Source organism: Ornithorhynchus anatinus, chromosome X5 (genome assembly GCF_004115215.2).
Source record: "Ornithorhynchus anatinus isolate Pmale09 chromosome X5, mOrnAna1.pri.v4, whole genome shotgun sequence".
In the NCBI taxonomy this organism is placed as follows: domain Eukaryota; kingdom Metazoa; phylum Chordata; class Mammalia; order Monotremata; family Ornithorhynchidae; genus Ornithorhynchus; species Ornithorhynchus anatinus.
This window is the reverse complement of record NC_041753.1, coordinates 22,599,589-22,621,871: the sequence shown is the minus strand read 5'-3', so window position 1 is coordinate 22,621,871 and position 22,283 is coordinate 22,599,589. Positions and strand designations below refer to the sequence as shown.

At 43.5% G+C, this 22,283-nt stretch overlaps 1 protein-coding gene across 1 annotated transcript in view; it reads right to left on the bottom strand.

Moving 5' to 3' along the window:
- The window catches only part of B4GALT1 (beta-1,4-galactosyltransferase 1), a 70,432-nt gene that overhangs the window by 5,674 nt on the left and 42,475 nt on the right, over nucleotides 1-22,283 (bottom strand). Inside the window, exons 3-4 of the mRNA XM_029055799.2 lie at nucleotides 6,539-6,726; nucleotides 710-832 (exon numbers count right to left, since the gene is read on the bottom strand). Coding sequence (XP_028911632.1) covers nucleotides 710-832; nucleotides 6,539-6,726 — 311 coding nt within the window. The remainder of the gene's footprint in view (nucleotides 1-709; nucleotides 833-6,538; nucleotides 6,727-22,283) is intronic.

Genomic DNA, 22,283 nt, shown 5'->3' with positions numbered 1-22,283 from the left:
CTCTAAGAGACTCACCTACACACTGTTAGCTCTCCAAAAAAAAAAAGGCTTCCACTTATTTCCTCCCTTCCCTCTGTAGAAAATGTTAGCTCTATTAAAAAAAGAGAGTCCCAAAACAATCCCTCCAGATAACCAAGTGAATATTCATAGATTTAAAATTTGTGGAGCTCTTGGAAGTTATTCATTTCCCAACTATTATTTAATATCAAGTTCACAATGAGATTCTGAAGAAATTATGAACCACAAGCTTTTCGTAGGCAATTTCGCACATTTCTTTTGCTACTAAGCTATTTGGGGATTGAAAGAGCGAGCTAACTGAACAGTACCAAAACTAACTTCTCAGCTTCTCTGAAGAAATTACAATTTTCTGCTAATAATACATTGCAACTGGCTAGTGAGAGACTGAATTATATTTTCATCATTAGATTAAAACTACAGCTAATAGGGCAGGACTATTGGGTAAATACAAATGACTGGTGATTAGTACACATGTTAAGAAAAATCCTAGGAAATTGTTCCACATTATGGAAATTCAGCTCATTTCAATTAAAAAAAAATGTTCCTCTTGGGATGACGGGGCTATTGAGAGTTCAAGATTTGGAAGCAAATTGAGAAGGGATATTATAAAAGCTCAGAGAACAATGTTCTTAAGAGAAAAATTTTTCATTAAAATGATGGATTTACAAGTAGTACTGGAGTGAATATTTACCTGTTATAAATGTCATCGTCTTCGCCTCCCCATCCCCAATAATTATTAGGGAATCCATTGATCTTATGGAATTGTTCTTTGCTTAAAGCAGATACACCTCCAAAATACTGATTATAAGGTAGTCTGAAGGAACAAAAATGAAAAATATATATTAGACAGTTGGCAAGTCAAAAACTAGCATTTTAATCGTATAAAGATTTGTGCCTTTCTTTTGAGGATCTCAACCCACTTTACAAACCTGATGGCAGGGTAACGTGATGAAAAGCTGCCTGTGGAATACCTACCGCTTAAAGGTTACTCTATGAACTGACTGTTGAAAGACAAGTCTATGCCCTACTTTTCAACAACCAGTTTGGGGGGTAGTCTTTGATTTCTGATGTGGCCAGCTGTGGCTTCAGGCGGTAAGTGAGGTAAGCAATCACCTCAGGGTGTAGCACAGCAGGGAACAGTGAAATATCCTTTTCAAGGGTAGCTGGGCACTAGACCTTTCCAAAGATGCAGGAGTCGGGATCTGGGAACCGAGCTGAGCGAGGTGCTCTGTCGAAGGGCGGCGTGGTGAGGGGGATGGGAATGACAGAGACCCACCTCGTGATTCTGGGGGTGTCCCGGGACCGCAAAGGGACGAGTCTTTGGCTAGCCTCGACACTGCCATGACATGTGCCTGGTGGCAGGACTTATGAGGAAGTCGCTGCTTCTGCAGTAACCGCGATCCCGGCCGCGGTTGGCAGATCCTGTTCTTGTTCTGCTCCGCAGCGGTCACCTGTACATACTGATGACTTAGAGAAGCAGCGTGGCTCAGTGGAAAGAGCCCGGGCTTTGGAGTCAGAGATCATGGGTTCGAATCCCGGTTCTGCCACTTGTCAGCTGTGTGACTGTGGGCGAGTCACTTAACTTCTCTGTGCCTCAGTTACCTCATCTGTAAAATGGGGATTAAGACTGTGAGCCCCACGTGGGACGAGTTGATTCCCCTGTGTCTACCCCAGCGCTTAGAACAGTGCTCTGCACATAGTAAGCGCTTAACAAATACCAACATCATCATGACTTAAGCAGACATGGGGCCGAATTGACCCCAATTCCCAACTCCAGAGCCAATTTGGGAGCGGGAGGAGCGCCTGCCCTTCACCCTCAAGCCCTATTCAGTAGTCTGGACCAATTGTGGGTGGAGACAGTCACTCTAGAGCAAGGATCTACCTGGTGGCTGTTGCAACATAGCAGGGGCAGCAAGCTGAGAACTGCCAGCATGGAGTAGCGGATAGAGCACGGGCCTGGGAGTCAGATGATCATGGGTTCTAAACCTGGCTCTGTCACTTGTCTGCTGTGTGACCTTGGGCAAGTCACTTCATTTCTCTGGGCCTCAGTTACCTCATCTGCAAAATGGGGATTGAGACCGTGAGCCCCATGGGGGACAGGGACTGTGTCCATCCCGATTTGCTTGTATCCACCCCAGTGCTTAGTATAGTGCCTGGCATGTAGTAAGAGCTTAACAAATAAACCATTATTATTAACAGCCCTTTTGCAAAATGCTGCATCTCATGTCATTACACTATGGGCCCATGGTGTGTGACACAATGATGTCCTACAAAATGGGGTGTGGGGGAGAAGAGGGTGAATTGCACCCCCATTTGGGGCGGCTGAATGACTGAAGAAAGACCAGCCCCACAGTCCTGAGTACTGTCAGTTCTACAATCATGCGTGTCTTCGGTTCACAATTTGGAGAGAGTACAGTGGAAGAATCAGGAAATGTTCTTCTCACTACAGAGTTTGTTCTGGTCTAATGGAACTCACAAGGAGTTCAAGTCAATTCGGTACAGGAGGAAATGATTACACTCATACCTATCGGGTCAAGTGTCAGAAGTGTCATATTTGCTAAGCTTACCAGCCTTCACCCTTGCTGTACTCTGTTGGTGTTTTGGGCACTTTACTGTATTTAATACAGTAAAAAAGTGAGTGACAAGTGTGTAAAGCATTCTGCTAGTGGGGGGAAACGATATACAACTTTGTATCCAAAAATATCAATTATGGTACTATCTTTGAATTCTACTCCCAAGCCATTAATTTCCATCAAATCAAGGGTTAGCATAACTTGAGATGAAGTGGCATTTTTTCATTGAAATAAGAAATGCATCATTTTAAAAGAAGTCATCTCATTCCTATGGTCAGGAAGATATGATTAATCAAAGGTACTGCTTACAAACTTACATGCCCTCAAACTATATTATAGGAACTCCAAACAAGTAAAGCTGTCAAATACCAAGCAGGTCACAGTATATTTGGAGATTCTGCATCTAACTTACGTGGTCCAACCCTGTACTAAATTTCACATGACTTTTTCCCTGACCACATTCTAGGCTTTGTAGCTGCCTTGCTAGAGCAGTCGGTGCCCCAGATTTAGCCCAACTGCTTTGTAGATAACCTCGGGATAAAAATAGAAAGCTCATTTTTCCAGAATCACCTGGCTTCTGAACTGGCCTGGATCCTAAGCATTTTGGATCAATGGGCTCTTACAGCGTGGCAGTGTGGATAGCGCACGGGCTTGGGAGTCAGGAGGTCATGGGTTCTAAACCTGGCCCCTCCACTTGTTTGATGTGACCATGGGCAAGTCACTTCTTTGTGCCTCATTTCCCTCATCAGTAAAATGGGGATTTAGACTGTGAGCCCCATGTGGGACAGGAACTGTGTCCAATCCGTTTGCTTGTATCCACTCCAGCGCTTAGTACAGTGCCTGGCACACAGTAAGCGCTCAAATACCAGAATTGTTATTACAGTAGTTTGGGGAAAAGCATCAGAATGAAGACTTTTGCCCAACGCTGTTGAACGGCCTGACAAAATTAACGCTTCATACCCAGTTTAGTTCTCCTGGCTCCTAATTCAGAGATCTGTTCACTGGACCCCATTGCCTCCTATTGTGAAGTGTACTTATCCTTGTGGTCAACCTTTAGCACACTATTCATAATATTTCAATGTTCACAGTGAGGGCTGCTTTTCATTGAAAAAAAAAAAGACTGCAAAGTAGTAATTACACTTGTCAAGCCAGGGGGTAGGAGGAAAAAGAAAAACAAAGCAAAACTATTCAGGTATAGTTAACCTCTATCTTTAGGGCCCAAGAGTTCTCCTTCTAAAGCTCTAAACCTACGCTGTCCCAAGGGTTGCACAGCTCGTACTTTACCACCCCCACCTCACAGTCACCCGTCAGTGAGGAATTGGTTGCTACTGCATTTTCTCGGGCCGCTGGTGGTTCAAATCACCCTCGACACCGTGGGCCGCTCTCTTCTCCTGCAAGCACTAACTAAGCTTGGTTTTACCGATAAAGTCTTCTCCCGGTTCTCCTTTTACTTCTCTGACCGATGCCTCTCAGTTTTGTGGGGTTTTTTTTTTGTCGACTCTTCCTCTACTCACCTAATCCTTAACTCTAGGTCCCCTTCTGTTCGCAATCCACACTCACTCCCTTGGGGAGCTCATCCGTTCCCAGAACAATTAAAAGAGATTCCCAAATCTCTTTCGCTACTTCTGACCATTTTTCTTCTCTACAATCTGGCGTTTCTTCCTACCACCAGGACCTCTCCACATGGCTGTCCCGCCAGGACCTCAAGCTCAGTGTGTTCCAAATGGAACCCGCGACTTCCCGTCCGCTGAATTTTTCCATCACAACAAAACTATTCTCTCCATCTGTCAGGCCGGCAGCAGTGGCGTTATCTTTTGACTCCTCCCTCTTTCAACCCTCATTATTCAGTCTGTGCCAAATCCAGCTGGTTATTCCTCCAGAGCATTTTAAAGGCTATCACTCCAGTCCAGGCACTTGTCCTAGCCCAACTAGACTATTGCATCAGCCTTCTTGCTGTTCTCCCTGTCTTCAGTCTCTCCCCACTCTAGTCCGATACACTTCACTCTGATGTCTGGATCATCGCTCTAAAATTTCATTCCTAACTTCTTCCCATTCCTCAAATATCTTCAATGTGGCCCATTCTTCTCTGCATCGAACAGAAACTCTTGACCATTGGCTGTAAGGCAGTAATACAGTTATCTCCCTCCTCTCCACGCCTCCTCTCACATTTCACCCCAACTTGCACGCTTTGTTCCTCTCAAGCTGAACTATCCACTGGGTCCCACGCTCTTCAGCCACCAACTGCTCGCTCATACCCTTCCTCCCGTTTGGAAATTGTATTGTATTGGAAATATATCGATTGTATTTATCGAGTGCTTACTGTGTGCAGGGCACTGTACTAGTTCTTGGGAAAGTACAATATAACAATAAACAGACACATTCCCTGCTCATAACGAGCTCCCCACTCCCTTCACATCCATCAGAATACCGCTCTCCCTGTCTCCAAAACCCTCCTGAAATCACATCACCACCAGGAGGCCTTCCCCGATTAATTTCTAATTCCCCACAATGGCCCTCTTGGGCACTTCTAAGCCACACAAACCCTTGGGCATCCACAACTCCTTCTAGAATGTGAGTCCATTGTGGTCAGGGGTCGTCTCTGTTGCTGAATTGCACTTCCCAAGTATTTAATACGGTGCTCTGCACAAAGTAAGCGCTCAATAAATACGATTGAGTGAATCAACTCCTGGACATATATACATATTTTTATACTATATTGCTTCCGCCTATCTGTAATTTATTTTGCCCCTGCCTCTCCCGCTAGATTGTAAGCTCCTTAAGGGCAGGGATCATACTTACTAACTCAATTTTACCCTCCCAAATGCTTAGTACGGTGTTGTGCACACGGTAGGCGTTCTATAAATACCACTGTTTCAACCAGTCCCAGTTCTCCATTCATTCAATCGTATTTATTGAGCATTTACTGTGTCTACAGCACTGTGCTGTTGTGCCATGTGAACAGAGGCAGGGGTCATTAGGGTCCAGGGCAATTGCCCTGACTGACCCTTTCATTCATTTATTCGTATTTACTGAGCACTTACTGTGTGCAGAGCTCTGTACTAAGCCCTTGGGAGAGTACAATATAACAATAAACACACATTCCCTGCCCGCAACGAGCTTCTGTTACGGGTGGCCAAGCTCACCATCAGAAGCGCAAATGAGTTTAGTTTCGATTCTGAGATGGATTTTGGAGGAAGCCTGGGCCATTTTCTTCATTAACAAACTAAGGATCGAATAGACTCTTAATAGTCTAATATCTCCCCAAAACCCAAGGGATGAACTCCATCTCCCGAGAAACATCACACACAGCCCTGCCTACGCACCAACTAGTGGGATTGCTTTCGCTCAGGCGGGGAAGCAATGGGAGACGTCATTGTTCAGGGTACTTTAAAAGATCATGTCTTCCAAATTTTAGGTCGCTTCTTCTGGTGCTAAAGCAGGAACCACCACAAAAAAATGCAATCCAAGAGCAAGAGACTAGCTTCCTCTTTTCCAGTTTTGGTTTTGACGTCAGACTTTGGACTTCCCTCTCCTGAACATCAACATCCTTTACTGTATGCTTACAGCACTGTACTAGAGGCCTAGGCATTTACCACAGAAATAAGATGTGGTCCTTGCCCTCAAAGAGCTTACAACTGCATGGGCCTTCCAGAGCACAGTCCTGTTAAAGGGTCTTCTTTTCATTCAATCCTATTGAGTTCTTAATGTGTGCAAAGCACTGTACTAAGCGCTTTTGGTTTAAGACCTATAGGTCTACCAAATTTCAACTAGGAATGAGTTGTGTGTCCCCCGCCCCCCCACCCCCCGGCTCCAATTCCTCACCTGAAATGCCAAGACTGTGTGCTATTGGATTTACAGAACTGATTCTTTAAAACCTCAACACGCTCTGCATCTACCAACTGTAACTTCGCGGGTTATTTAGTGGTTTTATCCGATTGAGCACTTACCTAAATCCAAACTTATCCATTGATACGGACAGATGCCTTGGCTGGCTGTAGCACTTGTAGGTGTTTCGATCATCCATTGGAATCAGGTCGACATCACTGAATACAAAGCAGCCGTAGTCATAGTCTTTCAAGGCTTCTTGAAAGCCTACATTCAGAAGTTTAGCCCGGTTAAAGGTTTCTTCTCCATCCTAGATTAAAATAAACAAATTGGGCAAATTAACAGGAGGCCTTTCTCTCAACACAAATGTTTACCCAGAGATCTGGCTTTCTGACTGTTAAAACCATGGGCCAGTTTGAAGGAATACTCACCTGGACATCTTCCCACAGTAATGATTTCCCTCCTACTTGCCCATTCAGCATGAGTGAGCACATACACATAAGACAGAGGGTATTGGTATCTTAAAAAAATTACTTGCAAATGCATTTTTCTAAAGCCCACATTTTTAATCAAACTCATTTGATCAATAGAGCAGGAAGCCTCAGTGAGCAGGAGTCCTCAGATGCATGTTCATCCTCCACTTTATATATAATAATAATAACACTTAAGTACTTACTATGTGCCAAACACTGCTCTAAGTCCAGGGGTAGATACAGGTTCATCAGTTGGACACGGTCCCTATCCCACATGGGATTCACACTCTTAGTCCCCATTTTACAGATGAAGTAACTGAGGCCCAGAGAAATTAAGTGACAAGGTCACAGCAGACATATGGCAGAGCCAGGATTAGAACCCAGGTTCTTCTGACTCCACTAAGCCACGCCAGGGGTGAAGGGCCGCAAACCAAAGAGGCAAGATGGTCGAGGGCCACGGATCAAAATTTTCTTTATTCTGAATGGTAAGCCCGTATTTTGAGGATCGTGGGTGGTGGTGAGAGGTGGCAGTAAGAGACAGCCAGGGCTGGGTGCCACACTTATCTCCGGGCTGGTCCCTCGGGGATAGGGGTGCTGTCGAACCAATAAAGCACGTAGGCATAAGCTGCACAGCAAGTCAACAAGAGCTGCTGCCGTTATGCACATCTGCCAACAGCGATGCAGAACCAGCCCCTCCGATTTATATGGGCAGCGTGTCTTAACGGTCTGGGAGTCAGAAGGTCTGATCCTCTCTGCCACATGGACAAGTCACCACTTCCCTGTGCCTCAGTTCCCTCATCTGAAAAATGGGGATTACGACTGTGAGCCCCACGTGGAACAGGGACTGATTACCTTGTATCTACCCCAGGGCTTAGAACAGAGCCTGGCACACAGTAAGCGTTTAACGAATACCATTATTATTATTATTATTATTACAGAGAAAAACACCGTAGCAGCATCTCTGGGAGACCTAAGCAAAATTTTCGGCCACAGGAAGCAAAGGGGAGCAGATATGTGGGTTGAAGTCATTGCCTAAGAGGAAATTGATTCATTCGATCATATTTATTGAGCGCTTACTGTGTGCAGAGCACTGGACTAAACGCTTGGGAGAGTAGAGTACAACAATAAACAGACCCATTCTTCCCTCCCCCTAACTTGATAATGGTCAACAGAGAATAAGGTGGACGTTACAATTTGAACAAGTCACAGAGTAGCTATCAAAATTACTTTTATATTCTCCACCTATATTTTTGACCCCTACTACTGGAAGTTTCCCAAGCTCTCTGGACTAGCCATGTTTCCATGAGAAGCAGCGTGGCTCAGTGTAAAGAGCACGGGCTTTGGAGTCAGAGGTCATGGGTTCGAATCCCGGCTCGGCCACTTGTCAGCTGTGTGACTGTGGGCAAGTCACTTAACTTCTCTGTGCCTCAGTTACCTCATCTGTAAAATGGGGATTAAGACTGTGAGCCCCACGTGGGACAACCTGATTCCCCTGTGTCTACCCCAGTGCTTAGAACAGTGCTCGGCACATAGTAAGCGCTTAACAAATGCCAACATTATTATTATTATGTTTCCATGATATATAAATGAAAATGCTGCACGTATTCAATGGCCTTCATATTTAGCCTTTTCATTAGACAGCTGAATTGCAATTTATCTAAACCACATTGAATATCTACTGTCATGATCACCGCCCCCCACCCCAGTATAACGGGCTCTCAAGAATGATGTGAGCCACAAACTTTGCACAGTCATCAAATTACAGGCGAAACCGTATGTCACTTATTGGAATATATCACCGAACTTCCAAGACAGATGGTACATTAAAAGAGAGGGTGTAAAAATACCACTTCGACAGGGACAACTGCTTCATCTGCTGTGTATTTGCAAAGGTGAAGGGGTTAGAAAGGGCCAGACTAAGTGCCTGACTTGCATATTTTTTCCTTTGTTCCCGGTTTCCATTTGTCATTTCTTCTTAAAAAATAAGAGTTTGCACCACTCACCAATATTTACCTCCCCAAATGCCAGATGCGCAAATAAAAGTGGTGACCGCTAACAAAATACTCCATGAAAAAACCAAAAAACAAAACCCAGTGCCTTCAAAATGATTATAGCATTTTAAAATGATGGCACCCTTTTGCTATATATATAATATCCCAGAATTACCTCTGACACTACCAAGCTCCCAAACTCCCAGTGCTTAGAACAGTGCATGTCACATAGTAAACGCTTAACAAATACCATTTAAAAAACAAACAAAAAACAAAAAAAAACTGTTACAGCTTGGGCTGTGGGAGGGATGAGAAAAAGCAGAGGAAATGAGACTTTTTAAAGTGGGTTTTCTGTTAGATGGGAGGGCAGGTTTTGACTAGTTAGACTCAAGACAGTTATCTGAAATATGGCTTTTCAAATATGAAACTGTATCTGAAATACAATTTGTGGCAACTTCAAGGACACCAACAGAACTTTCAATTGCTAGGATTTAAATTCTCCATTACCAAGTGAGTTGGTATAGAACTTTTTTTTTAATGAGTTTACAATAAAGAAGAAGATGGGAAAGAAAGACTTGAGGGAATTGAGGCTCAGAGAAGTTAAGTGAGTTGTCCACAGTGGTGAAATGCTGTAGTGGAGTGATGGCAGTTGTGGCGGAAGAAAACTGCAAGAGTGAAGCAGCATGGCCTAGTGGAAAGAGCATGGGTCTGGGAATCCGAGGACCTGGGTTCTTTCATTCATCCAATCGTATTTATTGAGTGCTTACTGTGTGCAGAGCACTGTATTAAGCACTTGGAAAATACAATCCAGCAACCGATAGAGACGATCCCTACCCAACAACGGGCTCACAGTCTAGAAGGGGGGAGACAAACAACAAAACTATACAAGTACTAACCCCGACTCCACCTTTTGTCTGTTGTGTGACCTTAGGCAAAATCACTTAACTTCTCTGTGCCTCAGTTGAGAAAACTGGTAAAATGGGAATTAAATCCGACTTCCCACTTAAGAGTGTGAGCCCGTGTGGGATGGGGCCTGTGTCCAACATGATTATCGTGTATTTACCTCAGCGTTTAGTAAATGCTAGCACATAGTAAGCGCTTAAAAGTACCAAAATAATCATAATCATAGAAAGAGAGCTGGACCAAGGGAGGAGAGGCATGAGGGCTGGTGAAAGAAAAGATGTAAAGAATACAATTCTGCTAGTCTTTTTTTCCACTCTCCATGAATCCAACCCCCTCTCAAGGTAGAATGATACTCAACTTCTCACTGCTTTTTTTCTTTTTTTGAATAGTATTTGTGAAGCACTTACTATGTGCCAGAAACTGTACTGGGGTAGATACAAGCTACATTCCGTGTCCCACATGGAGCTCGCGGGTCTTAATCACCATTTCTTCCTTCCTAAGTACTTCTGGGGAGGAACAGCCCTTTGTCTCCTCAAGTAGGGCTGCAGGGCCCATGATGACTGAGAAACTTTTCATGCAAGTGCAGGGGTTTCCAATAGCCAAGCAACATCCTCCCTTTGTTAACAAGATAGATTAGGAACTACAATTGCTATTCTTTGGGGATTTGAGTTTTAATGTAAATATTTATAGAGACCTTTAAAAACAGTTATAAAACTCCCTGGTTTAAATTAAAAAAAAATTTCAAAAAAGATTAAACAGTATCTTGAGAGGACGTATCTTACTGTTACCAAAGTAAACAAAGACTAACAGAGAAAGATATTTTGATTCTGACAGTAGAGAGTCTTGGTCCACTAGATTTTCAGGCTTAACTACTTGCAAATTTTGGTGTTCTCTGCCACTTAATTATGCCACGAGTTAAGAAATAGGTCAGAACGGCATATTAGAATGGAATTTGTGCTACTATACATTTTTTCCAGGGAGCAAAGTCACAAGTAAGGAATATTTCCTTTTGCATACTTTACCCTCACACTTGAGAGTGGTGTTTTCCAACCCTTAGACTGTGGCACAAATACAGCTGCTTCTCCATTTAAATCAACTTCCCTCTCAGTTTGATGATCACTTATACAACTAAAGTCTGACCAAAAAAAGATCATTTATGCCTATGAGTTTCAGAAATTGAACTATACTGAAAAAGTTAAATTCCTCCCAAAAGGAACTGAAACTTCACATTTTCTGACCATTTTTTCTTCAGAGCCATGTCTGTGCTTTCAATAGGCAATGCTTTCTCTCCATCTTGTCGATGGGAGTTCGCATAGTCAGGAAATGGGTCACTTCCATCAATGGGAACTGCAATTCCAATCGATGGGTGGGGTCCACTGTAGTTCCTAAGGACAGCAGTTCCCACTGAAAGATTTTTTGTCCTGGACAAAGTGATCTGCCATCAAGGCAATACGAGAAATGTCACTGTCGATCTGAGGTATTTACTGCGCACTTGCTATGTGCACAGCACGGTACTAAGTGCTTGGGAGAGCATGATATCGTACAGGCGGTGGACCCAATCCTGGCCCTCGAGGAGTTTACAGAGGCCCAGGCGGAACAAAAAAGAAAAAAAATCCTGTAGAAAACTCTCTATGATGGGAATAACTAGGAACAAGAAATGAGAACTGGGATTTCCCACCGGTAAAGGTCGCCTACTGCGGTTTACTCAATTCAACTCTGGACTATTGAGAGTCAGATGAATGGATTCCCAACTACTTGAATCTAGTTGTTCTATTTTCGATGCTTTGTCATACTGCCTGCCTGCAGAGGGTGGGGTGGAGAGGAGAATAGGTGAAATAAAGGTGGGGAAGAGTGTTCACACAATTTCAACAGCAGCAGGAGCACAGGTAAAAGCATAGCACATACATACCCATCACCTGAGTTCAGATTCAGGCCACCGTTTGCATGGGCACAGTCAGGAGCATGTCCACATTCATACATGAAAATCCAAAGTCTAAGTCTCTCATGGCACCTTGGGGACTTTGTCGGGCATACCTTTTGGGCAGTGCTACTACAGAAGAGGAGTGATCTCAAAAAGCAGTCTGCTGTGGATCAGAGTAGTGGAAACCAATGGGACAGGGTGGGGGTGGGGGGAGAATTTGTAGGAAGAAGTGGGTAGTTTGACTTGTCCAAGTGTCTGGCAGTCAGGGCCCAAAACACCCATGAAGCCTTTACTCTGTAGACTCACCTGGAATCAATCAGTGGTATTTACTCCATGCAGAACACTGTACTAAGCGCTTGGGAGAGTACAATACAACAGAATTAGCAGACACGTTACCTGCCCACAACAAACTTACAGCCTGGGGGGGGATGACCTGGAGGTGTCGATGATGTCAGTAAGAGACTACAATCTGCAAAGAACTAGGGCACCCACGAATGACGTCAGAAGAGTTTTTTCTTTTTTAAGAGGAAGGTTGCTAAGGGCCACATGGAAAACAGCGAGCAGACACCTCAGATGGAAAAAGGAGTCTGGAGAAACTACCCGGCACAACGTATCCACATTTGTCAAAGCTTAGCTGGAAAGACAAGGCCTTTAGTGGAACAGGATGGCCCTTTCTGAAATTCTAATTCTGCTTACCCTAGTTTTAGACTAAGTTTAGAGCAGGGCAAGGTTGTATTTCATACTGGCCTGAACATTTTGCTACTTTTGTCCTTGTACTGTTACTGTTCTTCACTGGTTCCAGGAAAATAAGAGTGTTGAGTGATAGAGTGCTAAACGAGGGACAGCTTCTCTCAGAACCGGATGGAAAATGCATTAATGCATTTCCAAGATCCAAAACAGGATAAATGTTTTAAACAGATTTTTAAAAAAGAGCACCATACAGTTACATGATCAAATTAGAAACACTGAACAGATATATATGTAATAATTAATTTACAAAGACACTTTGAACACCCACACTAAGAATGTCATAACCTAATGATAAACTGAAGAGATGAAAGGTCATTTCAAGGCAGTCAAAATAATTCAGAGGTTGAAGAGGAGGGGGAGGGAGGTGTTCAAACCAAGGCAAATTTTCTAGACCAGAGGAAGTAGTCAAAGTGTGTCAAAGGGAAAGAGGATTAAAAGAGGCTGAGATGGTCAAGTTCACATGGGATTCTTGGGGAAGGAAAGGAAGGAAGGACAGGCGAATGAGACAGAGGAATGCACTTGGATCTGTGACCTTGGAGATTTGATATTTGACCCACCCAACCCCACAGCACTTATGTACTATAAATTATTTATTCATATTAATGTCTGTCTCCCCCTCTGGAATGTAAGCTTTCTATGGGCAGGTAACCTATCTGCTAATCCTGCTGTATCGTCCTCTCCCCTAGCGCATAGTACAGTGCTCTGCACATAGTAAGCACTCAAAAAATATCATTGATTGATTGAGTGTAAGAGACAGGAGGAGGAACTAGCTTAGCAAGGGTAAGAGGAGAAAAAGAGTGACATTGATCCTACGGTGGGGTCTGGAGCTGAGCAACTGAATGGAAAGACTACAATGTAGCTACCCAAAAGGGGTCCCAGGCAGAGAAATCCAGGGTCCTCTTTTAACAAACACTAAATGGGTGTAAAAGAAACAATGCGCTGTTTTAGGTGGGAAGCTGGGAACTCTGCCAAAATGAGAGTCACTGGGTCGCGCGTGCCATTGGGTCTATGGCACCTCAATTTTAAACCATGCGCTCACAAAAATCAAATCAGTGGTATTTATTGAGGCGCTTACTGTAGGCAGAGCACTCTACTAAGCCCCTGGGGGAGTCCAATAGAACAGAGTTAATAGACACATTCTCTGCCCTGCTCTAGAGGGAGCTTAGACGAGAAACCCCTGGGTCTCTGCAGGCTAACTCTGGCATACAGCAAGCACTTACCATAAACCATAATTATTATTCTTTTTTTTTTAAAAAAATGGTATTTTTAAGTGTTTGCTATGTGCTGGGCGCTGTACTAAACGCTGGGGTGGATTCAAGCAAATCAGGTTGGACCCAGTCCCTGTCCCACATAGGGCACCCAGCCTTAATCCCCATTTTACAGATGAGGTAACTGAGGCCCAGAGAAATGAAGTGACTTGCCTAAGTTCATACAGTAGACAAGTGGGGGAGCCGGGATTAGAACCTAGGTTCTTTTGACTCTGCAGGCCACTACATCCACTAGGCCAGGTTGCTTCTCATGGTTCCACTGCACCATCTCCCCACCTCACTTAAGCAATGGAACCTGAAACTGGACCCAGTGCTCTGCTGACGCTCAAATGGATACAGGGATTTCCTCGCAGTTCCACCATGCTGTCCAATAAAGAGATGACACAGCAAGTCACACAGCAGCAGGAAAAGAAGCCAGGCGTTCAGGCTCCAGGCTTCATTCAGTACCGACTAGAACAGATGGGCAGTGCTTTGGTTGTGAAAACTTTTTTGTCATTTTTCAGAGAGGTCCCGAACTCCCACTGACCAGTCAAGGTCACTCCACTGTAACACTCCACTTGTGTTATCAAGAAAGGAGAGCTTCGTTGCAAGATAGTTCACAGCTCAATCAAAGAGTATATGCAAATGGAACACTTTCAGATCAGCGGTGTACAAGAAACTATAGTCTTCCTGCAGGAAAAAAGTCTTTTGAACTGCTCGCTTCATATTTCCCAGGGAAATAGGCAGCTGGAGTCGAATGTCAGGACATTAGACTGCACCAATCAGGATCTACTATTCCACCCATTTCACCTTCTCCTCCCCCACTACCTCAGGAAGTGGCTTCAAGGTCTGGGAATTTGTCAGGGCCTCTCTTTGCCTACCTCACCTGTCATTTGTTATTCCCAAGGATGGGTCATATTCCTTCCTTCCGATCTGCTTCTAGAATCAATCGTATTGATTGAGTGCTTTCTGTGTGCAGAACACTGAACTAAGCGCTTGGGAGAGTATAGTACAACAGAGTTGGTAGACATGTTCCCTCCCCACAATGAGCTTATAGTCTAGAGGGGGAGACAGATATTAATAATTTATAGAGGTGTACAATTGTGCGGTGGGGCTGAGGGTGGGGTGAAATAGTAAATTGACCAATCAATTGTATTTGAGCACTTACTGTGTGCAGAGCACTCTAACCACTTGGGAGAGTACAATATAATAGAGTTGGTAAATGCCCTAAGGGTCAAGAAGGAAGGAAAAGCCAGGAACCTTGTCACCAAATCAACACTGTATTCTAGACCTCGAGCACGTAGTCTAATTGGAGCAACCCATTTCCTATCACACCCAGATTCACTTTCTCCCCTTGGAGAACTCCCACAATAGGATAAGTTTGAAACTAAGTGGTCTTCTAAAGGTAATGTGTGAAGGACATACATTTAGGTCCCCTTTATTAACACATGATAATAGAAAAAAATATCTTTTGAAGTCATTTTTAGAATGAAATGGTTTGTAAAGAAGAATTGCATTACTGCAGTTTTTTCCACTGGGAAACTGTTTTGAAAGCCTGGGTCAAGGAAAATGGGGATTAAGATTGTGAGCCCCACGTGGGCCATGGACTGTTGATTAGCTTGTATCTGCCCCAGTGCTTAGTACAGCGCCTGGCATGTAGTAAACGCTTAAATACCTTAAAGAAAGGAGCAAAGTTTATGACACTATTCAATTATTCAAATACATACCCACTGGTTACAAGTATTGTACCTAGTGCTTTGTGGACCTTCTGTGTAAAGAAAAACAAGAAACACATGACCCAGACAAATCCATATCCAATTAGTTTTAATAATTTAATCTTGAAGGGAGAGATTCTAGGAAAGCAACAATCTCTGAAATTGTCCTTTAGGGTAAATTAGCAGGGGAGGAAGAATAATAACGTGACTGTAAATCCCTTGTTGGCAGGGAACGTGTCTACTGACTCTGCTATTCTATACTCTCCTAAGAACTTAGTACAGTGCTCTGCATACAGTAAGCACTCAAATACGATTGGTATTTATTAAGCGCTTACTATGCGCCAACCAGTGTGCTAAGCGTGGAGACAGATACAAGATAGTCAGATCGGACAGTCAACGTCACACACAGCCTTCACAGTCAAAGGAGGAGGGAGAACAGGTATTGGATCCGATTTTACAGATGAAGAAACAGAGGCATAGGGATGCGACGTGACTTGCCCAAGGTCACACAGCAGGCAAGTGGAAGAGCTGGGACTAGAATCTGATTCTCAGTCCTGTGCTCCTTCCATTAGAATGTTGGTTTTTTTTTTATCAGAGACCTATTTTATTGATGGATATCAAGTTGACAAAAAATTCAAGAAAATAAATTTGTATGTCTACACGCAAGGCATGGCCAAAAGCACAAACAACTTCAGGAAACTCATCAAAATCTGCACACAGTGATTGTTATCTGGCTAGTAACCATATTCATAGTCTTCTATTTAAGGGCACTGGGCAGAAAAATAGCACCATTTGATTTAATTTCATAAAACAATTCCATAAAACTTCTAATAATACTAAAACTTATGGTATTTGTTAAGTGCTTACTATGTGCCAGGCACTGTACTAAGCGCTGGGGTAGATACAAGCAAATTGGGTTGGACACAGTCCCTGTCCCACGTGGGGCTCACAGTCTCCATCCTCATTTTATAGATGAGGAAACTGAGACACAGAGAAGTTAAGTGACTTGCCCAAAGTCACAGCAGAGCCGGGATTAGAACCCATGACCCTCTGACTCCCAGGCCCTTATGCTATCCACTATGCCATGCTGCTTCATTCTATGCCTCTTTGTAAATGTAACTTCTTTCTAGCACTCTCTAAAACAATAAAGAGGATATTCATACATATTTACGAGGGTTGCTTTTCCTAAAGAGAAAAGGGGGAAACAAATACTTGAAAATAATTCTTAGATGTACAAGAAACCATCCATCTCATACTTCCTCTCTATTTTTCAATTCCTATCTCCACGTAAGTTCTTATGTGGTTCTAGTCACAACTTTTTTTGTGTGTGTGGGAGGGCTAAAAATAAAGGCAACACACAAAGGAAAGGCTCTTTGCATGGATGAATGAGAACTTAAAAGCTGAAATTGCTTTCAATCATTTGCAAAGAACGATTCACTGAGTGAATAGCAGAGAATACATAAGGTGGGTTTTTCCAGTTCTATTTAGCTATAAAGTAAAAGCTTACTGGACTGCTCCATGTAGACACAAATCAAGAAAATTATTATAGAAGCGGTGTTGTCTTTGAATACGAACGATGATATATATAATAGTCACATTTATTGAGCTCTCATGAGGTGCACTGCTCTGCTCTTGGAAAGTACGTGACATGTTCCCTGCTCACAAGGAGCTGACACTAACATATATTTGTTTTCCCCATTAGAACTAGTCACAAATGGAGAGATCAAAAATAAAACTGCAGACTAAGGAGGCTGGAAATAAGTTCCTAAGTGCCAGGGTCTCTTTCCCCTAATGACCTGACCATCTGTACATCTTTCCCAGCAGCATCTCAAAAGGAGATCTCTCTCCTACTCTCCAAATCTGGCCTCTTCACCTGGGTCTCTGACCCCATCCCTTCACACTTTATCAAAACACTCGGTCCCTCTTCTTCCCTCCCTGACCACCATCTTCAAACATTCACTTTCCAATGGCTTCTTCCCCACTGGTTTCAAACATGCTCATGTATCCCCTAGCTTTATAAAATCCACTCTTGACCCCACAGTTCCCTCCAGTTATTGCCCCATCTCCCTCCTACCTCGCCTCTCCAAACTCCTTGAGCAAGTTGTCTACACCCACTGCCTCCAGTTCCTCTGCTCTAATTCTCTTCTTGATCCCCTCCAATCTGGTTTCTGCCCCCTTCACTCCACAAAAACTTCCCGCTCTAAGGTCACCAATGACTTTCTTCCTGTCAAATCCCATGGCCTCACTCCATCCTAATCCTCCTTGAGCTCTCGGCTGCCTCAGTCCTCAGACCATCCCCTCCTCCTTGAAACATTAATCCAACCTTGGCTTCACTCTCACTGTCCTCTCCTGGTTCTCCTCCTATCTCTCTGACCGCCGCTCCTTCTCAGTCTCTTTCGTGGGCTCCTCCTCTGCCTCCCACCCTCTAACTGTGGGAGTCCGTCAAAGTTCAGTTCTGGGTCCCCTTCTGTTCTCCATCTACACCCACTCCGTTGGAGAACTCATTCGCTCCCATGGCTTCAACTACCATCTCTATGAAGATGATTCCCAAATCTGTATCTCTGGACCTGATCTCTCTCCTTCACTGCAGTCTCATACTTCCCCCTGCCTCCTTCTACTTGGATGTCCCACTTAATAGGTCCAAAATGGAACTCCTGTCCTCCCCATAACTCTCCCTTCACTGTAGACAATACCACTATTCACCCTATCTCACAAGCCTGTAACCTTGGTATTATCTTTGACTTCTCTTTCGTTCAACCCACATAATCAATCTGTCACTAAATCCTGTCATTTCTTCCATCACACCGCTAAAATCCACCTTTTCCTCTCCATCCAAACTGCTACTCCGCTGATCCAAGCGCTTACCCTATCGCGCCTTGATTACTGCATCAGCCTCCTTGGTGACCTCCCTGCTTCCTGTCTCTCCCTTCTCCAGTACATACTTCCCTCTGCTCCCTGGATCATTCTTCTACAATAAAGTTCAGTCCACGTCTCCTCGCTCAAGAAGAGCTGGTTGCCCATCCACCTCGGCATCCAACGGAAACTCCTAACCGTTGACTCTGAAGCACTCAAACACCTTGCCCCCTTCTACCGTACCTTGCTGATTTTCTAATACAACCGGGTCTGCACGCTTCGCTCCTCCAAAAGCAACTTCGTCACTGTACCTCATCTCATCTATCTTGTCGCCGACTCCTTGTCCACATCCTTGCCCATGTCCTCCCTCCGTCTGACCTGGAACTCCCTCCCCTTCCACATATGAAAGACCACCAACTGTCCCCACCTCAAAGCCTTATTAAAATCACATCTCCTTCAAGAGGCTTTCCCCGATTAAGCCCTCTTTTCAATCAGTCAATATTGCTGTAGTACAGAGCACCGTACTAAGCCCTTAGTTCTCCTCCCTTCTGCGTCACCTATGCACTTGGATTTGAACTCTTTAAGCACTTAATAATCACCCCACCCTCAGTTTTGCAGCACTTTTGGACATAACCATAATGTATTTATTTATATTAATGTCTGTCTCTCTTCCTCGAGACTCTCTGTTATATTGTACTCTTCTAAGCATTTAATATGGTGCTCTGCACATAATAAGTGCACAATAAATGCTGCTTGATAATGTTATTAAGTAAACTGCAGCTATACAGGCATACATATACACTTCCAAATAAAACCCACCTGGCTAAGTTTCAATTCACTATAGTAAACAGAGGTATTTACTTTCATTAGAGAAGCAGCATGACCTAATGGATAGGGTAAGGGCATGGTAGTCAGAAGGATCTGGATTCTAATCCCTGCTCTGCCACTTATCTGCTGTGTGACCATGAGGCAGTCACCTATCTTCTCTGTGCCTCAGTTAACTCATCTGTAAAATGAGAATTGAGACTTTGAGCTCCCTGTGGGACAAAGACTGTGTCCTACCCGATTTGCTTCTATCTACCCCAGCGCTTAGTACAGTGCCTGGCACAGAGTAAGTGCTTAACAAATACCACAATTATAATTATTATACAATTTTCTCTTCTCTAACCTGCCCCCTCAGTATTTTAGTATCCTAGCCCCAAATAAGAGCTCTTTCCAAGTTGTGGTCTTCAGGAATGGGTGGCCTCAGTCGCTCATTAGAATCCCCATAAGATGCAGAGTATTATGAAGTACCAAGCATGCAGTATTTATAGTTCATTCAAATCAATTTTCTTATGTCATATCAAACTAATTGGTCCTATTGCTATCTGGTCACATTTTGTTAACGAGCAACATTTTATATATACAGATTCATCCTTACACTTACCACCACCCATAATAAAAGCTACCTGGTTTTACAAAACTATAGGTATCTCTCTCTAAATATATACATATATGTAGCTACACAGTAACAAAATACAGCTGTAATGCAAATTCTGAAGTTAAATTTACAGCCAGTGAACTAACCAGAAGGAAAAAAATCTTACAAAGCATTTCACCAAACTGTCACTGTATAGTTTCAGTTATAGTCCCTCCTGATAGCCACAACTTGCTGAGAGCCTTCTATGATTTTAAGGAAAAATATCATGCACACGCGCACACACACAAGCACCCCTTCCCCCACACGCCAAGCAGGAGCCGTGACACTGTAGTGATACCACGCAAAACCAGATGAAAGAGCTAAACTAAGATCTCAAGCTCAGCATTTCACTTCTAGCAAGTAAATGGCATGGAAATAGTACAGTTGACAGCAGAAAACCTTTTTTTCCCCCTTTTGTTTTTTAAAGAAAGAAAACGCAAAATGAACTCTGGGGATTTTCCAGAAGAGATTGATAAATTATCTAGAACATACTTTCCATAATAGCACTGAACCTCTTTCAAAGGCATCTGTGGCTTGGAAATCATAGTTGGAAGAAAGAATAAGCTAGGGGGAAAAAAAAAATGAGGGAAGGCCATAAAGACACTGATTTCAAAAGCTCCAAGTTTAGTAATGGTTGACTAAGAGTGCTGTTGCTCACTTATCAAGAGATGAAAAGGATCCTGAGATTTATGTGGAAGCTGCAAAAGGTGCTATCATTTAGTTTCTGGCAAGTTTGGGTTAACAGAACAGCAATACACATTTTGGATGGTTTCAGCCTCAAGAGCAAAATGCGCACGCGCGCGCGCACACACACACACACACACACAAAATACCTCAAGTTAAGTTTTAGATCCGGCAAAATAACCAGAATGAAGACAAGCATCTGATTCTTAGGGTGCTCACTATTTTTCATTCATCTTTGTTATTCCAGGGCAACTTCACAAATATATATTTTTAAACTACTTCAACACATGTAATCTAGAGTGCTTCTTAAATCCAAGAACCCAATGATGGAGATGCAATGAAATCATCAAAATTGCATTGCACAATATGAGTGGTTTTCTTTTTGTGTTTGTTTCGATTGGATTTTCCCAGACATTACCAGTGCAGAAGCAGCAGCAGCGTAGCAGCAGCAAGGGTCAGCACACTTCTTTTTCTTTCTACGAGATGGAGAGTACAGAAGAGAACGGAGGCGGAGAGTAAGAGTCAGACCACACAGTAACTCTGCTTCGGGTTTGCTTTGCTACAGACAGGATTAACAAGTTAAGGTAAAATTGCCCCACTAGAAGGAAAAACAAAAAGGAAGGATGGATTGCATGGGAAGGACAGACAAGAAAAAGAAAAGCAATTGTCAAGACAGCAAAGAAATAAGAATGCTTTCCTAGGTATCGCTGTTAAAGACGACATTTTCAGCTAGCCTCCCACATACTTTTACTTGGTGGGGTGGGGGGTGGGGTGGGGAGAGAAAAAAGCTCTTTCCTGCCAGCTTAATGACAGAGCAGCCTGGTAAAATAATCACCTAGTTTTTCCCAGCTGCACATACATTTCCTCTTGGCTTTTCACCAGACCTAGGAGTAAATCCACCCTTCAATGAAGAGTAATCCAAGTAAACAGATCCAGATAGGTCAGTGCCTTTAAACTTTGTAGAAACTTGGATATACTTATACGACATTCATTCATTTGATACTCATCCAAACAGGCTCCCTTCCCTTGCCAAAGCCTAACACTGAAGAGAATATAGCACCTGCCCAGTCAAAATGGACCTGGAAAAGAGTAGAATGATTTCAAGTCCGTTTAGATGTTTGGCTCGGTTCTAGAGCTGGATTGGAATCGGGTTGGAAGGGAGAGGGAGAAGGGGAGGGTCTTTCTTGATAATAATAATAATGATGGGATTTGTTAAGCACTTACTATGTGCCAAGTACTGTACTAAGTGCTGGGGCTTAGTACAAACCAATCCAGTTGGACACAATCCCTGTCCCATGTGGGGCCCTCAGTCTCAATTCCAATGGGGGCTCACAGTCTCAATCCCCATTTTATAGATGAGGTAACTGAGGCCCAGAGAAGTGAAGTGACTTGCCCAAGGTCACACAACAGACATGTGGCAGAGCCGGAATTAGAACCCATGACTTCTGACTCCCAACCCCAAGATCTATCCACTATGCCATGCTGCGGGCAGCTGGGGCAGGGCTGAATTTAGAAGGGAAGGCTCGGCAAAGCTAGAACTATGTTCATCCAAAGAAAAACAGGCAGGCACTGACAAAGCTCTGGGCTATCAATGCAGGCTTCCTTCCAGGGTTCCGCCAATCTACACTTTGACCCGGCCCAAGGGAAACAAGTACAGAATTAAAAGTATGTTTGCCTTTGATATTCACAGATTAATTCTCTGTGTCTTTTAGATTTTGCTAGTAACGGTGAGGCTAACTGGTGCGGTAGAGAGACCTTTCCATTAGGAACTGTCTGTATTAACAACTCATATCACTGTCCCTCATACCTGGTGTTAGGTTAAGCAGGGGTAAGGATAATATCTTATCGGCCCACCTGACAAAGCCTGAGCC